The 19,981-nt window shown below is 42.8% G+C and overlaps 1 protein-coding gene across 1 annotated transcript in view; it reads right to left on the bottom strand.

The window, feature by feature from the left end:
- Nucleotides 1–12,573, bottom strand: part of LOC115460442 (NFX1-type zinc finger-containing protein 1-like) — a 119,001-nt gene extending 106,428 nt beyond the window's left edge. Inside the window, exons 1-3 of the mRNA XM_030190213.1 lie at nucleotides 11,152–12,573; nucleotides 4,899–5,199; nucleotides 108–818 (exon numbers count right to left, since the gene is read on the bottom strand). Of these exons, the coding sequence (XP_030046073.1) occupies nucleotides 108–818; nucleotides 4,899–5,199; nucleotides 11,152–12,573 (2,434 nt within the window). The remainder of the gene's footprint in view (nucleotides 1–107; nucleotides 819–4,898; nucleotides 5,200–11,151) is intronic.
- Between the last annotated feature and the right edge of the window lie 7,408 nt (nucleotides 12,574–19,981).

Below are 19,981 nucleotides of genomic sequence, written 5' to 3'. Positions count from 1 at the left end.
TGAAAACATTATTATAGCTATTACTGCTACAGAAAGAAAATGAAAAACATTTTGAAACCTACTCTCTCATAGAGTTTATCATTGTTCTCAGTCTCCTTCCAGGATACCTTGATCCTGGAGCTTGTTTTTTGCATCGTCCAGTGATTTAAATACTTTCCATTGTCCGTGCACCAGCACTTTCAGCGCCGCTGGGTATTGTAGAACAAAACGAATTTGTTTCTGGACCAATGCAGTACATAATGGATGAAATTTACGTCGTCGCTCCTGAACACCCGCGGAGTAGTCCTGAAATATCAGAATTTGGCGGCCTTCATGTTTCAAGTCTCCTCTGCGGATCTTAAAACCCTGCAGCACTTCCAATTTATGCCTGTAGTTGAGAAGCCGCGCCACCACCACTCTGGGTCTTTCTTGATTTTCCCTGTTACGACCCACGCGGTGCGCTCGCTCGATTACCAGGGGCCCGAAGCCATCCGACAAGGCCAGCTCCTTTGATAACCACTCCGTGAGCCAGTCAACCAGGTTTTTTTCAGGTACTTTTTCTGAAAGGCCCACGATGTGCACGTTGTTCCTGCGGGAGCGATTTTCAAGGTCTTCTAATTTGTCCATGTGCTCCTGGAGCTGTTTTTTAAGCTCCCGCAGGTCCGTGCTATAGCCCTGAGAATCATCTTCCAGGGCAGATACCCTGGTCTCCAAATCCTCCGTTCGGGTCCCCAAGCCTTCCAGCTTCGTTTGATAAGAGTCCAGCTTTTGATCCAGAGCGTCCCACTTAGGTTGCCAAGCATTTGCCACCGCAAGCGTTAACTGCTCGAGCTGCGCCGCTGTGAATATTTGGTTCGCCGAGAGCAGATCGTCCGCCATCTTGGATTCTGTTGTTGGCGTTTTACTCTTTTCCTTTTCTTTCTTCCCAGTACGCAACGCCATGCCAGCGGGGGATTGTTTAAAGTATTTGTCCATATGCTATATAGAGCTCAGGTTTCCTTTTTCTGCTTGCGATTTGCAGTATTTTGACGATTTATAGAGTGAGGGCTCAGGAGCTGAGGCAAAGCACGTCTGCTCAGCTCATCACGTCACGTGCTCTCGGAGAGTTTAATTTTACTTCCATTTAATTTCAATACATTCCATCTTTATAACACCAGGCTTCCCAAGGCAGATTACAACAACAATTAAGATGAACACATCAGGAAACAGAATTTCTCCGAGGACAAGCAGGCTGCTTGTTCTCACATGTGGGTCGACGTCCACGTCGGCCCAGGAACCAGCATTTTGCAAGCAAAATATAAAAAAAGTTTTGCCAGAGTCTTCTGGCATGCATGGATCGCGCACCACGCATGCACAGACTGATTTCCCACTCGTCGTGCGAGCTCGTCTCCTCAGTTTCTTTTTTCCGCGGTGAGGTGCTACAGATCTCTCCTGTGCTCCTCGCTTGGCCCGGGACAAGAGTCTTCGTTTTTTACGTCTCCGTATTTCTTCTGTTAAAAAAAATACAAAAAAACCATTTCCTTCCTTTATTTTTTGGTTTTAGTTCTTTTTCCCTATTTTAAAGTTTTATTTCTTTTTCGACGCGGCCTGCCTTTAGGCCGCGCGGTCAGGTTTCTCCTCTTTTTGTGCCCTCTTCGCGTCATTTGATTTCACCGAAGCCATTTTCCCTTCCATGTCATCAAAGAGACCCAGCGGCATCAAGCATTGTACTCAGTGCAACCGGACTATCTCAGGTACCCACCATAGCCCAGCCGCATGTAGTCTGTGTCTTCGTATGAAGAAACGGAATCAAGCGTCTTGAGAAGCCCAGCGAGAAAAACGTTTTGGGGCTCGGTCCAGTCCTTCGACATCAACATCGGTACCGAGGTCGGCAGCGACATCGACATTGAGGGAAGCATCGACGTCAGGAGGAGAGGTAATGGCTGCTGAGACACCAACTCGTGCTGGGAGCAGTGAGGCGTCGAGTGGGTCTCCACCTGCCTCGAGGCCTCCTGTTATGCAGGCCCCCCGGGACCGACTGTCGGACCCGGTCCCAAGGAGATGTGAGAATTCCACATCCTCCTCATCAGCAGATTGCATTTCCGTCACTTATGCCCAAGCTGGGCTGACTCTGGAGGGCCATGTCACGGCTCACAATGTTAAAGCCATGGCTGTGTCAGTGGCTCACCTAAAGTCAGCCTCCATTGAAGAGATTTGCAAGGCTGCCACATGGTCATCAGTCCACACATTCACATCTCACTACTGCCTTCAGCAGGATACCCGACACGACAGTTGGTTTGGGCAGTCAGTGCTGCAGAATCTGTTCGGGGTTTAGAATCCATCTCCACCCCCCCTAGGCCCTTTTTTGTTCTATTCCAGGCTGCACTCTCAAATAGCTGTATATAGTTTCAGGTTAATCTACGTTATGTCCTCGCCGTTGCGAGGCTCAATTGACCAATGTTCATTGTTTTGAGTGAGCCTGGATGCTAGGGATACCCCACATGTGAGAACAAGCAGCCTGCTTGTCCTCGGAGAAAGCGAAGATACTTACCTGTAGCAGGTATTCTCCGAGGACAGCAGGCTGATTGTTCTCACAAACCCGCCCACCTCCCCTTTGGAGTTGTAATATGTTATTTTATATGCTTTTTGATTTAACTGAGGAGACGCGCTCGCGCGACAGGCAGGAAATCAATCCGTGCATGCGCGGTGTGCAATCCACGCGCGCCAGAAGACTCTGGCAAAACTTTTTTAAATATTTTGCTTGCAAAATGCTGGTTCCTGGGCCGATGCGGATATCGAGCCACATGTGAGAACAATCAGCCTACTGTCCTCGGAGAATACCTGCTACAGGTAAGTATCTTCGCTATCCTCACTGACATTTGGCCATCTGTATTATATAGAACTGTGTAGAAAAATTAGCACAAAATACAAAGTTTATAACTGCTGTTTCTACCAGCTACAATAATTTTTTAAGCTGTTTTAGCTATCAAATAAATTAAAAAGCTGTCAAATAAGTAAAAAAAAAAAAATATATATATATATATATATATATATTGTCCTCCACCTTTTAAGGCACTGCCTATCCAACTGGAACTGTTATGAACTTTACACAGATGGACCAAGCATAGGCTGTCCCTTATTTCTAATAATCTTTTGCTATTGTTTTGGGTGAGAGAAAATAGTGGCAATCTCCACCTACTGGCTTCAGCCCATTGCTAGATAGGCTCACATCGTCTTCACTTCTCAATCTAACCTCCTTGATCCCATCTCTCTCTTTGCCCCCCCCCCCTTTGCTACCATCTCTCTCCCTGCCCCCCACATTGCTCCTGTCTCTCTCCCTCCTCCAAAGCCTCCCCCCCAAAACCAGCATGCAACAGTTTTCCATCCTTCCCTCCACTGCCATCAGGATCGCGGTTCTCTGCATGCTGCAACTACTTCCTGCAAGCCGGCCCCGCCTCCTCTGACAACAACTTCCTCTTTCAGAGTGGTGGCAGTGGTTGGAAGGAAGCAGCTGCAGCTTGGTGTGGAGAGAACCATAATTTCTCGAGGCTGTCAGCTTTTTAATTATCATCGGAGGCCGGCATTGGTGGCAGCTGGAAGAACAGAAGGAAAACTTCTATATGCTGGCTAGGGAGCTTATGGTGGGGGGAGAGAGAAGGGAAGGCAGCAGGCAAACAAAGTTCTATACCGGGCGCCTATGCTGTGCACTGGACTGGGGGGCCTGATACAAGATTGGGGGGCCTGGGCCCCCAAGGTCCCCCATTGCTACGCCCCTGGCAGATACAGGAAGTTACTTCACAGGAGGACATGGCAGGAAGAAGGACCTGTGGCCAGCAGAGCAGTCTCTCTCAATCACTGCTGTCTGCCATTCAGTGACTCCAGGCAAGTAGAAGGGGGGCAGTGGTGGGGGTTAGCGGTGGTGGCGAGCCCCTTAACATTGTTTGTCCCAGGCCTGGCTTTGTCTCTCGGTGGTCCTGAAAAGGACAATGTTGAAAGAGAAATTGGTAGCCAAAGGGGCATTATTGATAAAGAAAGCACAAGTCGGCATGTGAAAGCCAAGTCTCCACAAACATAGTAGGTCAGCAGGTAGGCATGAACTAAATGTGCCTTGTTGTATAGGGAGTGGTCACTTAGAAGAGAGACCTGAAAAGGGGAGGGAGAGGACGAAGGGGGAGAAAGAGGGGAAAGAGCTATAACTTGTACCAGAGGCAACAGAAGGTGAAGTGATTTGCCCAAGATCTACATAAGAACATATAAATATTTATTATTATTTATTGCATTTGTACCCCACATTATCCCACCTATTTGCAGGCTCAATGTGGCTTACAGAGTGTTGTTATGACATAGTCATGACAGGATCTTAGATACAATTAGTGATAAGCAGAGATTAGATGAGGAATTAGAGAAGAAGGTGATAGATAGGGCAGTGTTAAAGGTGTATTTTGGTATCTGGGAGGGTTGGTGTGGTGATTTTGTGTCGTTAAGGGTTCTCTTTGTAGGCTTTGTTGAAGAGATGTGTCTTCAAAGATTTAGCCATACTGGCTCAGACCAATGGTCCATCTAGCCCAGTATCCTGCTTCCAACAGTGGTCAATCCAGGTCACAAGTACCTGTCTGAATTCCAAAGAGTAGCAGCATTCAATGCAACTGATCCCAGAGATAAATAGTGGCTTTCCCCATGTCTACGTTAATAACAGATTATAGACATTTCCTCCAGGAACTTGTCCAAACCTTTTTTAAACCCAGATATGCTAACTGCTGTTACCACATCTTCCAGTGTGTCGGTGGAAGAAGCAGAATTTGAACTCTGGCTTTCCTGGTTCACAGCCCACTTTTCTAAATACTAAGCTACTTCTCCACTCAGGGCTGATGTAGGAGTGAAAAAGAGAGTATATAGCCAGTCACTGATAGGATCTCACAACTAGCCAATCATTTTCTTACCTGTTCCAGGCGGGCCTTGAATTAACACAAACTCTCTAGTTAGAGCAGCATGAAGAGCTTCGATCTGAGATTTGTCCAACTGGGAGAACCTCTCTGGACACCAAAAGTGAGAGTCAAAAGGATTTACAGAGTCCAGCTTTCTGTAATTCACAGCCTGTTGGAATTCAGTATGATCTGAGTCACATTGGTTAGAAGATGTTCTTAAGGAATTACTCTGAGTCCCATCCAAGAGATCAGGAGATAATTCTAAGGAAGGTGGTAACCTCGGTTCCAAATCTGGTTCCATCATGGTGGGATTTGCCTATAATTCAAAATCAGGCAATAAATACATCACGTCTTCATCATGAACTTAACCTACAACACATACTTATCTATTTACATAGTGCCCTTAAAGTAAATATAACAGTGATAATATCCCCTGAAAAATGGATTTCAATGTAACCAAATGCTCTTTTCTTAGTTCAGTTTTCCTCCAGACAGGTAACAAATTACCAGTCTGTGCCCCATTCACCAGAATACAACTCCCCCAAAATAAATCAATGTTGAGGAAGAGATTGTAATCGAGGAGGACGAAGTATAACAATGTAACCACCAAATGAGCGCATCAGGAACAGTCAAAGAGATACCTCGGAGATGGCAGCAAGATGACATAATCACACTAGGACTACAACATGAATTGTTACAGAATGATTTCAAGGAAGGAAAGAATAGCACCCTGAGATACCCAGAGCATGAATACAGCACTGATGAATAGAGAGAGACCTCCTGGGAAGAGACAGCAACATCCCAAGACACTCAAAGTATGAATATTGCACCAACAGCTGAAGGAAAGATCTCAAGAGATGAGAGAAAAAAAGAATCCCCATACATCCAAAGTGATAATACAGCATGAACACCTATAAGAGAGGCCTCAGGGAAAGAGAGAGGGCAGCACCCAAAAAAATCTAACTATGTACCACTCAGATAACCTCCACTGATGGGCAATATATCAAAATATGACTTATGAATATTCCTGCAATAGGTAGAGGACAGATCTCAGAGGAGATAGCAGCATCCTTCCCCTTCCCCATGAAACACTCAAAGAACGAATGAAGCACCAAAAGCTGAAGAGAGACCTCAGAAGGAGAAAGCAGCGCCATTTCTCTTCCCCACAAAACACATAAGTAGGCCTGAAACAGTACAATCTGAATAGAGACCAATGGTGAGGCCATGGGTGGAGCAAAAAGTGGAAATGGTTCCATACTCCAGATACTATCATTAATATTTTGTGCTACCCTTGAAAGGTAAGGCGATTCATTAAGTTAAATACATACAAATGGTGGGAAAATGTGGGGTACAAATGCAATAAATAAAATAAATACATACTGGTACCATTTGTACGATTTGGTGGTAGAGAAGGGCCGAGCCTGCACGCCTTTTACCGCTCCTGCTGCTGCCGGCCGCCGTAAACCCGACTTGGTAAGTGAAGATGACTTTTAAAATTTGGAGGGAGGGGGCCTGGAACTGGAAGGGAGAGAGGAAGGGAGGGACAATGACACCCTCATGTGTGTGACGTTGCGTTCCATTGCCCGGCAACTCTGCAGCATTCCCTTCCAGTGATTGGTCACTGCTGTTTGTGACGAACCCGGAAGTAAGTGACGTCAATTCAGGAGATGGATACAGCAGGAGCACGAATGCTTCAAGGCTTCACTTTTACGGAGTCAGCTTCAGAACGTTGAAGGTGCTTTTTATTATATAGGATGTGGAAATAATGGGGTATCGCTATGAGAATGTGTAAATATAATGGGATTATCACTATAAGAATATATAGAAATAATGGGGTTCTCATTATAAGTAAAGCACACAAATAATGGGGTATCACTATAAGAATGTGTAGAAATAACAGGGTTATCATTATAAGGATATGTGGAAATAATGGGGGTATCGTTATAAGAATGTGTAGAAATATTGGGGTTATTGTTATAAGTACAGTGCACAAATAATGGGGTATCATTTTAAGAATGTGCGGAAACAATGGGGTATCGTTATAAGAATGTGTAAAAATAATGGGATTATTACTATAAGAATGTATAGAAATAATGCGGTTATCATACATAAAGCACACAAATAATGGGGTATCTTTATAAGAATTTGTGGAAATAATGGGGTTATCATTATAAGAATGTACAGAAATATTGGGGTTATCATTATAAGTATAGCACATAAATAATGGAGTATAGAGGGAGCTCAGAGAGGTTCTTGCTGGTCCTCTTAAAGATTTGTTTAATAAATTCTTGGAGACGGGAGAGGTTCCGTGCGATTGGAGAACGGCGGAGGTGGTCCCTCTTCACAAAAGTGGTGATAGGGAAGAAGCTGGAAACTACAGGCCGGTAAGCCTCACTTCGGTTATTGGAAAAGTAATGGAAGCCATGCTAAAGGACAGGATAGTGAATTTCCTGGAAGCCAATAAGTTGCAAGATCCGAAACAACATGGTTTTACCAAAGGGAAATCGTTTCAAACGAATCTCATTGAATTCTTTGACTGGGTGACTGGAGAATTGAATCAAGGACGTGCTATGGACGTAATCTACTTAGATTTCAGCAAAGCTTTTGACACGGTTCCCCACAGGAGGCTCTTGAATAAACTGGACAGGCTGAAGATAGGACCTGAAGTGGTGAACTGGATTAGGAACTAGTTGACGGACAGAAACCAGAGGGTGGTGCTGAATGGAATTCGCTCGGAGGAGGGGAAGGTGAGTAGTGGAGTGCCTCAGGGATCGGTGCTGGGACCGATTCTGTTCAATATATTTGTGAGTGACATTGCCGAAGGGTTAGAAGGTAAAGTTTGCCTTTTTGCGGACGATACTAAGATTTGTAACAGAGTGGACACCGGGGAGGGAGTGGAAAACATGAAAAAGGATCTGCGGAAACTAGAAGAATGGTCTAAGGTTTGGCAATTAAAATTCAATGCGAAGAAATGCAAAGTGATGCACTTAGGAAGTAGAAATCCACGGGAGAAGTATGTGTTAGGCGGGGAGAGTCTGATAGTTACGGATGGGGAGAGGGATCTTGGGGTGATAGTATCTGAGGATCTGAAGGCGACGAAACAGTGTGACAAGGTGGTGGCCGCAGCCAGAAGGTGTGACCAGAGAGGTGTGACCAGCAGAAGAAAAGAGGTGTTGATGCCCCTGTAGAAGTCGTTGGTGAGGCCCCACCTGGAGTACTGTGTTCAGTTCTGGAGGCCGTACCTTGCGAAGGATGTTAAAAAAATGGAAGCGGTGCAAAGAAAAGCTACAAGAATGGTATGGGATTTGCGTTACAAGACGTATGAGGAGAGACTTGCGGACCTGAACATGTATACCCTGGAGGAAAGGAGAAACAGGAGTGATATGATACAGACATTCAAATATTTGAAAGGTATTAATCCGCAAACGAACCTTTTCCAGAGATGGGAGGGCAGTAGAACGAGAGGACATGATATGAGAATGAAGGGGGGCAGACTCAAGAAAAATGTCAGGAAGTATTTTTTCACGGAGAGAGTGGTAGATACTTGGAATGCCCTCCCGCAGGAGGTGGTGGAGATGAAAAGGGTAGCGGAATTCAAGCATGCGTGGGATAAACATAAAGGAATCCTGTGCAGAAGGAATGGATCCTCAGAAGCTTAGCCGAGATTGGGAGGCGGGGCTGGTGTTTGGGTGGTGGGGCTAGTTCTGGGCAAGACTTCTACGGTCTGTGTCCTGAAAATGGGGCTAGTTCTGGGCAAGACTTCTACGGTCTGTGTGCTGAAAATGGCAGATACAAATCAAGGTAAGGTATACACAAGAAGTAGCACATATGAGTTTATCTTGTTGGGCAGACTAGATGGACCGTGCAGGTCTTTTTCTGCCGTCATCTACTATGTTACTATGTAACTATGTAACATGTGGAAATAATAGGGTATCGCTATAAGAATGTGTAGAAATAATGGGATTATCACTATAAGAATATATAGAAATATTGGGGTTATCATTATAAGTACAGCGCATAAATAATGGAGTATAATTGTAAGAATGTGTAGAAATAATGGGGTTATCATTATAAGTAAAGCACCCAAATAATGGGGTATCATTATAAAAATATGTGGAAATAATGGGGTTATTATTATAAAAATGTGTACAAATAATGGGGTATCATCATAAGAATGTGTGAAAATAATAGGGGTATCATTATATTTAAGTGCAGAAATAATGGTGTATTGTTATAAGAATGTGTGGAAATAATGACGTTATTCTTATGTGTAGAAAAAATTAGACATAAGACACTGCATTCTAGGCACTGGCCTGCAATATGAACCTGACTTTTACAGACTTGACCATTTTCAGACTTAATGCAGAGGCTTGGTAATGTGTAAAGGCCTCGAAGCCTCTTGAAGTAAGGTATTATAAATTTGCCCCTGAATACCCTGAAGAGAGGGTCAGAGCCAGAACTTATCCAGATGGTGGCAATATTCACTCTTTTATCTAGATGCCATATCCAGATAACTTAGGCCAGCTTTTTATCTGGATAACTGAAGACTGCTTTCTATCCCTCATAAGTTATCTGGATAAGGTATCTGGAAAGCAGATTGAATGTACTCACTATCTGGATAAGTTCTAGCACCTCCCTGGCTCTGCCCAAGCATTATCTGGATAGTACAGAGACAGCCTGTAAGGATATTCGGAGGCCTGTCTGGATATCCAGATAGTGCCTCTGAATATCCCAATTACAGCATTATCTGGATAGCACAGATACAGTCTGTAAGGATATTCAGAGTCCTGTCCGGATATCCAGATATTGCCTCTGAATATTGCAGTCACAGTGGACCTAAAAGCTGTCATGCCTCTGGAACCATTTGCCTCTTGTCTCCTGTTACAACAGCATTATCTGGATAACAAAGAGAAGGCCTGTAAGGATAGCCATAGGCCTGTCTGTATATTCGGAGAGTGCCTCTGAATATCCCAGTCACAGCGTTATCTGTATAGTACAGAGATGGTCTGTTTGGATATTCAGAGGTCTGTCACGATATCCAGATATTTATTGCCTCTGAATATCCAATGACAGCACTATCTAGATAGTACAGAGAAGGCCTGTGAGGGTATCTAAATAGTCCCTCTGAATATCCCAGTCACAGCCTTATCTGAGTAGTACAGAGAAGGCCTGTAAGGATATTCAGAGATCTGTCAGGATATCCGGGTAGTGCCTCTGAATATCTATGTCACAGCATTATCTGGATAGTACAGAGAAGGCCTGTAAGGATATTCAGAGGCCCATCTGGATATTGGGACTGTGTCTGTGATTATCCCAGTCGCAGTATTATCATTATTATCTAGATAGTACAGGGACTGTCCGTAAGGATATTCAGATATCTGTCAGGATATCTGTATATTGCCTCTGAATATCTCTGTCACAGCATTATCTGTATAATACAGAGATGGTTGTAAGGTTATTTAGAGGTCTGCAGGTTATCCGGATACTGCCTCTGAATATTCCAGTTACAGCATTATCTGGATAGTACAGAGACGGTCTGTAAAGATTATTCAGAGGTCTGTCAGGATATCTGGATAGTGCTTCTGAATATCCCATTTATAGCATTATCTGGATAGTACAGAGATGATCTGTAAGCATATTCAGAGGTCTGGATATTGCCTCTGAATATCTCTGTCACAGCATTATCTAGACAGTACAGAGACGGTCTGTAAGGATATTCAGAGGTCTGTCAGTATATCCGGATAGTGCCTCTGGATAGCAGGTTCTCTTATCTGAATATCTGCTTTTATATTTAATATGAGTGCTAGTGGTAGAAAATAGACAGAGTAGAAGTGATATCAGCATTTATGCACATTTTTTTAAAATATGCATATTCATGCTGATTCTAGCCAGGATATTCACCCACAATCTTACATCTGCCAGGAGCAGGTGTAACTCTTGTGTGGGAACTTTCGGGTGAGCTCTTTTGTAGAGGTGTTTAGGTAGATAAAGCACCTACATGCTGTGCTATAGTATTATTGCCAATGTGTGTATCTCTGTGGTGGGGAGAATTAGGGGGGGGGGGAAGAGGGCAGCTGTACAACTTCATGTGGTTTATGCCTATGTTAAATGAGGCCAGTGATAGAAATGTTGCCCCTTTCTACCTCCTGATGATGTACACTGAGCTGCTTATCATGCTTCATTCTTCAAATACTTTGTGCACATCTGTAACCATGAACCTGAGTATAGTGCATGATTCACTACACATAGGTATTGGTATGGAACGTACCTTCATATCACTGGATATTAGCCTGACATCCTCCTCAAGTATCCTATTATTTGGGGACATCGCTGGTGATTTATCTTGCATGTCTTCTTCAGGAGACAGAATTGACAGATCATAGGTTATGGTGTCTCTGCCACTGAGGTAAAGTGGTGGTAATACTTCTCTTTCACATTTCACAATGTACTTCTTGAATGGAAGCTGTCTGGGATCCATTTCCTGCAGCCCCTCAAGCACATGGTGGTAGACCTGAAAGAACGCTGGAGACTCCAACATGGTGAAGCACTTCTGCCAAAGAGAAAACGTGCTGAGGTCCTGATGGCTCATTGCAAGGTCCAGCCATACAGCACCATTAACAAGTATTTCTCGATCATAACCTACAACTGTAGCAAATAGAACTTCATCAGAGTCATCACAAATCAGACACACCAGTGAGCCAGTCATGAGCCTTTTGGACGACACCCAAGAGGAGAAGGGCGAATCAAATCTAGCCATGTATTTCACTCCAGTTGGCATTGTGTCCACTTTAACAATCTGCACATTCTTGTAGAGCTTCAGTCCCTTCCTTTGCTTGCTGGAGCTAGAAAATAATTGTTTGGGGGTAAAACAGGCTGATATACCCTCCCTCAGTGGCTTAATGAAATCTTCACGCAGAAGGCGAAAATGTGTGTCCAAATAAGATAGCTCATTCTCGAAACGGCCATATTTGAGATTTGGGCTTAGAGTACATCTAGGGTCCAAAAGTATGTCTTGTGGTGTAGGAAAGACAGAGATCTTCTGGAAGTCATCTGTTTCTACTGGGGAAATGAGTCCTCCAATGGTCAGTGAGTTCTGTACCTTGGGAAAGCCAGTATCTACCAAGAATTTTAGGTCTTGCAGTTGCTTCAAGGAGATCCATGAAAATTGAAAGCCCAAGCTCCGTTGTCTCTCAAGCTTTGAAAAGAGCATATCCACAGGAAGGTATAGAAGGTCTTGGATCTTCTCAGGTACCGCACTCACAAGGTGATGGAGGAATATAATGGTGTTGTTGATCACCTTGACAGAGACTTGAGCATTATATGTAAACTTCTCAAGCTCTGCAATGAAAAACATGATATGCCGGACAATGAAGACTGGCTGCAGTATCTCTGTGAGAATGGGCTGAACCTCCTCCAGTTGTCTGGCTTTCTCCAGGACTGCAATCAGAGCCTGCATTAATATATAGATTGTCCTGGAACTGAGTGTTGGGATCTGTACTGCTTGACCCAACTCATAGCACCGCTGGGATAGGAAGACAAGAAGTTGCTGGGGATCATTGGTAAATAATTCTTCCAAGTCATCTAGAAAGCAAGAGCTCCAGCTAGGGCCTTGGTGGGAGTAGGAGAGACGGGCACTTTTGAAACTGTTGTATAATGGAGTCTCCAGCCACTTTCGTTTTTTGCTATTCATTTTCTCACAGGTGCAGGAGATCAGATCTGGATCTGGATCTGGACTGGCTGGGAATGAGTAATAATAAAGATTACTTCAGGTATATCATTGGATGAGAGTGAGCAAGGACAGGATAAAATAGACAAGAAATAGAAAGAGAAACAGAAACAGTCAACTGTATATAGAGTCAGTTTCTACACAGTAAGGTTAAGATCATTGCTTCATTCTCTATATTGCCATAAGAAGATAAGATGCCCCATCTTGGGTTAGACTGATGGTCCACTGGCAGAAATACCAACAATTCCTAACAGAACGACCCCTTCCAGCAGTTCTCTCCCAGCTTCTAACAATAACAGCATAGTGGCCCTCAAACTTACCTGGTTAGTAATTAAATGGACTACTCCTCCACAAACTTGTCCAATCCTTTTTAAAGTCAGTTATACTACTAGCCTGCTACCATCTTCCAGCAACAGATTCCATAACTGAAAAATGCTTCCTCAAATTTGTTGTAACTCTGCCACCATTTTGTTTCAAGGAGCATCTCATAGTCCTAGGACTGTTTATAAGGTTAAAAAACAAGACAAAACACTTCTTAATTATGTATTCCATCCCACTCATGAAATTATACACTTCTACCATCTCCCTTCTTGTCTTTGCTTCTCCAGGCTAGTTATTTATTTATTTATTGAGATTTATTAACCAGCTTTATCAAGAGATTCATCCAAGGTGGTGTACGGCTCAACATAAAACTTACAGTTTTAACACCATAACAATAGTAAAATGACCAAATATATGCATGACTGAGGAAAGACTAAAGTGGCTAGGGCTCTTCAGCTTGGAGAAAAGATGGCTGAGAGGAGATATGATAGAGGTTGATAAAATAATGAGTGGAGTGAAACGGTTAGACGTGAATCACTTGTTTACTCTTTCCAAAAATACTAGGACTAGGGGCATGTAAAGAAGCTACAAAGTAGTAAATTTAAAACAAATTGGAGAAAAATTTCTTCACTCAATGTGTAACTAAACTCTGGAATTTGTTGCCAGAGAATCTGGTAAAAGCAGTTAGCTTAGCGGGGTTTTAAAAAGGTTTGGACATCTTCCAAAAAGAAAAGTCCGTAAGCCATTATTAAAATGGACTTGGGGAAAATCCACTGCTTATCTCTAGGATAAGCAGCATAAAATGTATTGTACTGTTTTAGGATCTTGCCAGGTACTTGATAGATTTTCGGTCTGTTCCAGTATGACAATGCTTATGTTCTTATGAATACAATCAATAAGGCAAACTTGGAGATGGCAAATTAAATTTCTGATACTATTTCATGGTAGTTCTATTACCAGAATACAAACATTTAACAGCACTATAAAACAATCATATAACAGAAATGTGATAAATGTCAGCAGAGTACAAATGATCCCATAATAAGCAGCACGGAAGAACATTCATAAATGTAGATATGATACTCATGATGTCGGCACAATACAAATGAAACATCTTAATATCCCCAAGTCATATGCTGATGTAAGCAATCTGTCACCCATATGCATAGCAATTAGCTCAGGGATTTTCAGGATATCCCCAATGAACATGTATGTAAATATGGATTAGTGTCCATGAGGACTGGAGATTGAAAAAGGGATAGAACAACTCTCTTATTTTGATGTCCATCTCTGAGCCTTCTGCAGGATCAGGGGAAGCTGATAAGCCACTTGTTAATAGGACGTGTCGAATAGATCACAGATGGAAAATTTGGTCTAGTGGTTCTCATTGTGTAAAAGTTTTTTTAAAACCTATTTTTGACAAAAAAAAACTCCCACTAAGGGCACAATTCTATAACTGGGCACCTCTATTTAGGCATCTGCTGTCCTGAGACTATGCAGTAGCACCCTATTCTATACTGGAACCAAGGCATCTAGGTTGCATTATAGATTACTAGCATAACCTGATATTGTCAAAACACATGCGGTTTGTGAAAAACTTCAGGAAGACCTTAGGAAACTGGATGACTGGGCATCCAAATGACAGATGAAATTTAATGTGGACAAAAGCACAGTGGTACACATTGGGAAGAATAATCTGAATCATAGTTACATGATGCTAGGGTCCACTTTAGGAGTCAGCACTCAAGAAAAGAATCTAGGCATCATTGTAGACAATACATTGAAGTATTTTGCCCAATGTTTAGTTGAGGCCAAAAAAGCAAACAGGATACTAGGAGTTATTAGGAAAGGGATGCAAAACAAGACCAAGAATATTATAATGCCTCTGTATCACTCCATGGTGCGACCTCACCTTAAGTACTGTGTTCAATTTTTTTTTTATTACATTTGTACCCCTCGCTTTCCTACTCATGGCAGGCTCAATGCGGCTTACATGGGGAAATGGAGAGTTAAGTGACTTGCCCAGAATCACAAGGTGCTGCCTGTGCCTGACGTGGGAATCGAACTCAGTTCCTCAGAACCAAAGTCCACCACCCTAACCACTAGGAATTTAAAAAAGTTCAAAGAACAGCCAAAATGATGAAGGTGATGGAACTCCTCCCGTATGAGGAAAGGCTAAAGAGGTTACGGCTGTTCGGCTTGCAACAGATATGACTGAGGGGGGATATGATTGAGGTCTATAAAATCCTGAGTGGTGTAGAATGGGTAAAAGTGAATCGATTTCTCACTCTTTCCAAAAGTATAAACACCAGGGGACACTCAATGGAAAGGTTAAAAGAAGAGCGACCATAATGATAAAGGCAATGGAACTCCTCCTGTATGAGGAAAAGCCAAAGAGGTTAGGGCTCTTCAGTTTGGAAAAGAGACAGCTGAGGGGGAATATGATTGAGTTCTATAAAATCTTGAGTGGTGTAGAATGGGTAAAAGTTAATCGATTTTTTTTACTCTTTCAAAAAGTATAAAGACCAGGAGACACTCAATGAAGTTACATGGAAATACTTTTAAAACAAACAGGAGGAAACATTTTTTTCACTCAACAAATAGTTAAGCTCTGGAAATCGTTGATAGAGGATGTGGTAACAGCAGTTAGTGTATCTGGGTTTAAAAAAAAGTTTTGGACATGTTCCTGGAGGAAAAGTCCATAGTCTGCTATTGAGACAGACATGGGGGAAGCCACTGCTTATCCCGGGATTGGTAGCATGGAATGTTGCTACTATTTGGGTTTCTACCAGGTACTTATGACCTGGATTGGCCACTGTTGGAAGCAGGACACTGAGCTAGAAGGACCATTGATCTGACCTAGTATGGCTGTTCTTAGGTATCAAACCATCAGAAAAATGTTTGTTAAGAAAAACCAAGAAGATAGTAGCAGACTACCAGAATGGCTTAGAATTAAATAAAGGAGATCTCAAATCTCAGAGGTGACCCAGAAAGATAAAACTTATCCCTCAATAGGAGTCCATTACTATCATTGATCTTCAAGGCGTAAGGAAAGAAGAGCAGGGGCAAGAACCTCAATCGAGGAAAAAAACCTCTAGTAAAAAAAACAACACACCACACCTAATAAAGCTAACACATGCTAACATAGCCAGCTACAATATTTCTGGAACAAACAATTCAAAAAACACTCCCATCAAAATACTGACCAAGACTAAGCTTCTTATCTTTCCCCCTAAACCCACCTCTCCTCTTTCCGCATTCTCTATCTCTGTGGATAACACTATCATCCTCCCTCTCTCATCAGCTCATAACCTTGTGGTCATGTTTGACTCCTCTCTCTCTTTCTCTGCACATATCCAACAGACTGCTAAAACTTGTCGTTTCTTTCTCTATAATATCACCAAAATTTGTCTCTTCTTTTCTGAGCATGCTACCAAAACCCTTATCCACACTCTTATCACCTCTTGTTTAGACTACTGCAACTTTCTTCTCGCAGGTCTCCCACTAAGCCATCTCTCTCCCCTTCAATCTGTTCAAAATTCTGCTGCATTCCGCCAGTGTCGCTATGCTCATATTAGCCCTCTCCTCAAGTAACTTCATTGACTTCCTATCTGTTTCTGCATACAGTTCAAAGTCCTCTTATGGACTTAAAAGTGCATTCTCTCTGCAACTCCTCAGTACCTCTCCACTCTTATCTCTCCCTACACTCCTCCCCAGGAACTCCATTCATTTGGTAAATCTCTCTTATCTGTACCCTTCTCCTCCACTGCCAACTCCAGACTCCTTTCCTTTTATCTTGCTGCAACATACTCCTGGAATAGACTTCCTGAGTCAGTACATTAAGCTCCATCTCTGGCCATCTTCAGTTGTAGGCTAAAAGCCCACCTTTTTGAAGCTGCTTTTAACTCCTAACCCCTATTCACTTGCTCAGGACTAGGGTTACCATATGGCTCCAGAAAAAGGAGGACGGATTGAGCCAGCCGGGTTTTACTTCCATTGCTTTCAATGGAAGTAATTGAGCCAGCAGGGTTTTAATTCCATTGCTTTAAGCAATGGAAGTAAAACCCGGCTGGCTCAATCCATCCTCCTTTTTCTGGAGCCATATGGTAACTTTACTCAGGACCCATGTCTGTTTTATCATTCCCACCTTAAAAAAGTCCCTTATTCCTTATTTGTCCTGTTTGTCTGTCTTGATTAGATTGTAAGCTCTGTCAAGCAGGGACTGTCTCTTCAAGTGTACAGCGCTGCATATGCTAATAGTAGCACTTTAGAAATGATAAGTAGTAGTAGTAGTATCTTTACAAAGCAGCACTAGCATTTTTAGGTCACACTACAAATCAGCTGGTGTTAAACGCTGAGACACCAGTTATATTCCTATGGGCATCTCAGCATTTGGCGCCTGCTGGTTTTTTAGTGTGAGCTAAAAACACTAGCGCTCCTTTGTAACAGACCCCCCCCCCCCCCCCGTATGCAGAAAAATCCACTTATCATAAGCATTGCCATACCGGGACAGACCGAAGGTCCATCAAGCCCAGTATGGCTATTCTTAGGTATCAAACCATCAGAAAAATGTTTGTTAAGGACGGAGGACCAAACGACAGCCGGCGTGGTTAATAAGTGAGGTGAAGGAAGCTTTTAGAGCTAAAAGAAAATCCTTCAGAAAATGGAAGAAGGAACCGACCGAAAATAATAAGAAGCAGCATAAGGAATGTCAAGTCAAATGCAAAGCACTGATAAGGAAGGCTAAGAGGGACTTCGAAAAAAAGATTGCATTGGAGGCCAAAACACATAAACAAGCGATTCACATCTACCTGTTCCACTCTGTAACCTGTGGTTATAAATTTCTTTTTACCTGGGGGGTGGGGGGGGGGGGGAGCTCAGGACAGCCCAGAAACTGTGCTCCAAACGGAGACTGGCATTGAGACCTTTTAGTTAAAATGTTTAAAGTGTTTAAAATGCTCCAGCACTGTTATAAAACTAAGACTTCAGGTGTCCAGAGCTGCCAGAGATGTGCTGTGACTTCCTTTGGTTAAGTTTTGAATGTGAAATGCTACAAATCGTGAGTTTCCTGGTTTGGGGGCTAAAATTGATTTTAAATGTTCAGATCACTCTAAAGAATGGCTGTAAAGGGGTGTGAGAGGTTTAAGAGCCAGACAAAAGAGTTTTACTCTTTAAATTTAATGGATTTGGTAACTGTGGGGAGATGTGCAGTGAGGAGGTCTGTTACAAGGTTCCAAATTGGCTGTTTGAGGCCCCAGGAGAAGCTGGGAGCTTGAGAGGCATGTGAGGCAAGCCTAAGAGTGGAAGGCAGCCTATAGGAGCCAGGGCCTGGTAAAGGGCATTAATTTTAACCAATCGGGAGGCAGGAGGTGGGGCAGCCCAGGATAGAACTGGGACTGGGAGAGAGAAGCAGAAAGCATTGTCGCCAGGGTTGTGGTCTTCCCGCAACACTGGGCGGGTTTTCTGCGAGCAGCTGCGGCTGCTGCGCGCTTTTTTCCGGGGCTTCTATTGGTCCAATTTGGTCCAATAGAAGCTTTCCCGGGGCTTCTATTGGTCCGATGTGGTCCAATAGAAGCTTTTCAGGGGCGTGGTTGACGTCAGGGGCGGGGTTAACGACATCAGTGGTGATGTCAGGGGGTGGGGTTAATGACATGGAAGGCGGGGCTGGTGACGTGAGGGGCGGGGTTGGTGACGTGGGAGGCGGAGTTGGTGACGTGGGAGGCGGGGTTTGACTTTGGGCGTTTTTTGGGCAGGTTTAGGGCTGATTTTGGGCTGGGAAAATTTTTCCCATCAGGATTGAACAATGAACAAAAAATGTGCAATCAGCAAACAATAACAGGTAACTGAAATATGGATCAATTATAACACTAACTAAACATTTGTTTACTTTCTGAAAAGTACCAGGGAGATCAGGACATATAGAGTATTAAAGATATCCTGCTCTCTTTTCTTCCTGTCTGAGGCAAAACCAGTACAATGAACTTCTGGGCCAATCAGAACCCAGTCAACAAGATTTCAAAAATATACTGCTTCTTGATTCCTGCTTGTGTTAAACTAAAGAAAAGAACATTCAGTTCTCTGTAACAGCTTTACAGCAAAGAAACACCACCTATTGGGCAAACAGGAGAAATACACTTCAGGACCTAAGGCAGGAAAATATCCAATACATTTTACAGGCTTAAAATGCACTGTTTTTTCACACAAAGTATTTAACACTGGGTGCCATTTTGCTGCAATATCATCCTACCTCAATGAATGGTACTCCATTACTGAAACATACTTGAACGCTACCATTTTTTGATTACTATTAATATTTAATAAAATATTTACTCATTTTTTTGTCAACTCCCCTTTGTTTGTGGAGTTTCTATAGAAACCCCATAACCCGTGACCTTTTTCTACTGAATTATTTACAAATGTAATGCTGCACTCCACCACTAGAAGGTTTGTTACAAATCCACTCAGTATTTTATAAGCCTCTATCATATCTCCCCTCAGCTGTCTTTTCTCCAAGCTGAAGAGCCCTAGCCACTTTAGCCTTTCCTCATAGGGAAGTCATCCCATCCCCTTTACCATTTTCGTCACCCTTCTCTAATTCCACTATATCTTTTTTCATCAGCTCATAATCTTGGGGTCATCTTCGACTCCTCCCTCTCCTTCTCTGCACATATTCAACAGACTGCTAAAACCTGTCATTTCTTTCTCTATAATATCAGCAAAGGTAGAAAAAAGTATTTTATTCAGAATGTATTAACTGGAATATGTCAGCTTTTGGAAATGTGTATCTGTGATATTTTTCATGTAAGTTTCAATTTTTCTAGTATTGCTGCATGTTGAGTCTGACTTCTTGAGGTAACTTTCCAGTTCAGTATTCTGCCTTCATATTTTTTTTATTTCTAGTTCCTTGTGTCATATCTGTTGTCATGTGTTTTTCATGTGTGATCAAGGTGCAGTATTCTGCTAGTGTGTAGTATTTGCAGCTCTTTTTGTTTTGTTTTTCATTAGGTTGTGTACTGGTGTTTTAGAGCCCGGTGTAATTACAGTGCTGCCT

Source organism: Microcaecilia unicolor, chromosome 1 (assembly GCF_901765095.1).
Source record: "Microcaecilia unicolor chromosome 1, aMicUni1.1, whole genome shotgun sequence".
Taxonomy (NCBI): domain Eukaryota; kingdom Metazoa; phylum Chordata; class Amphibia; order Gymnophiona; family Siphonopidae; genus Microcaecilia; species Microcaecilia unicolor.
Note: the sequence above shows the minus strand (reverse complement) of the source record. Positions and strands in the feature narration are given on the sequence as shown.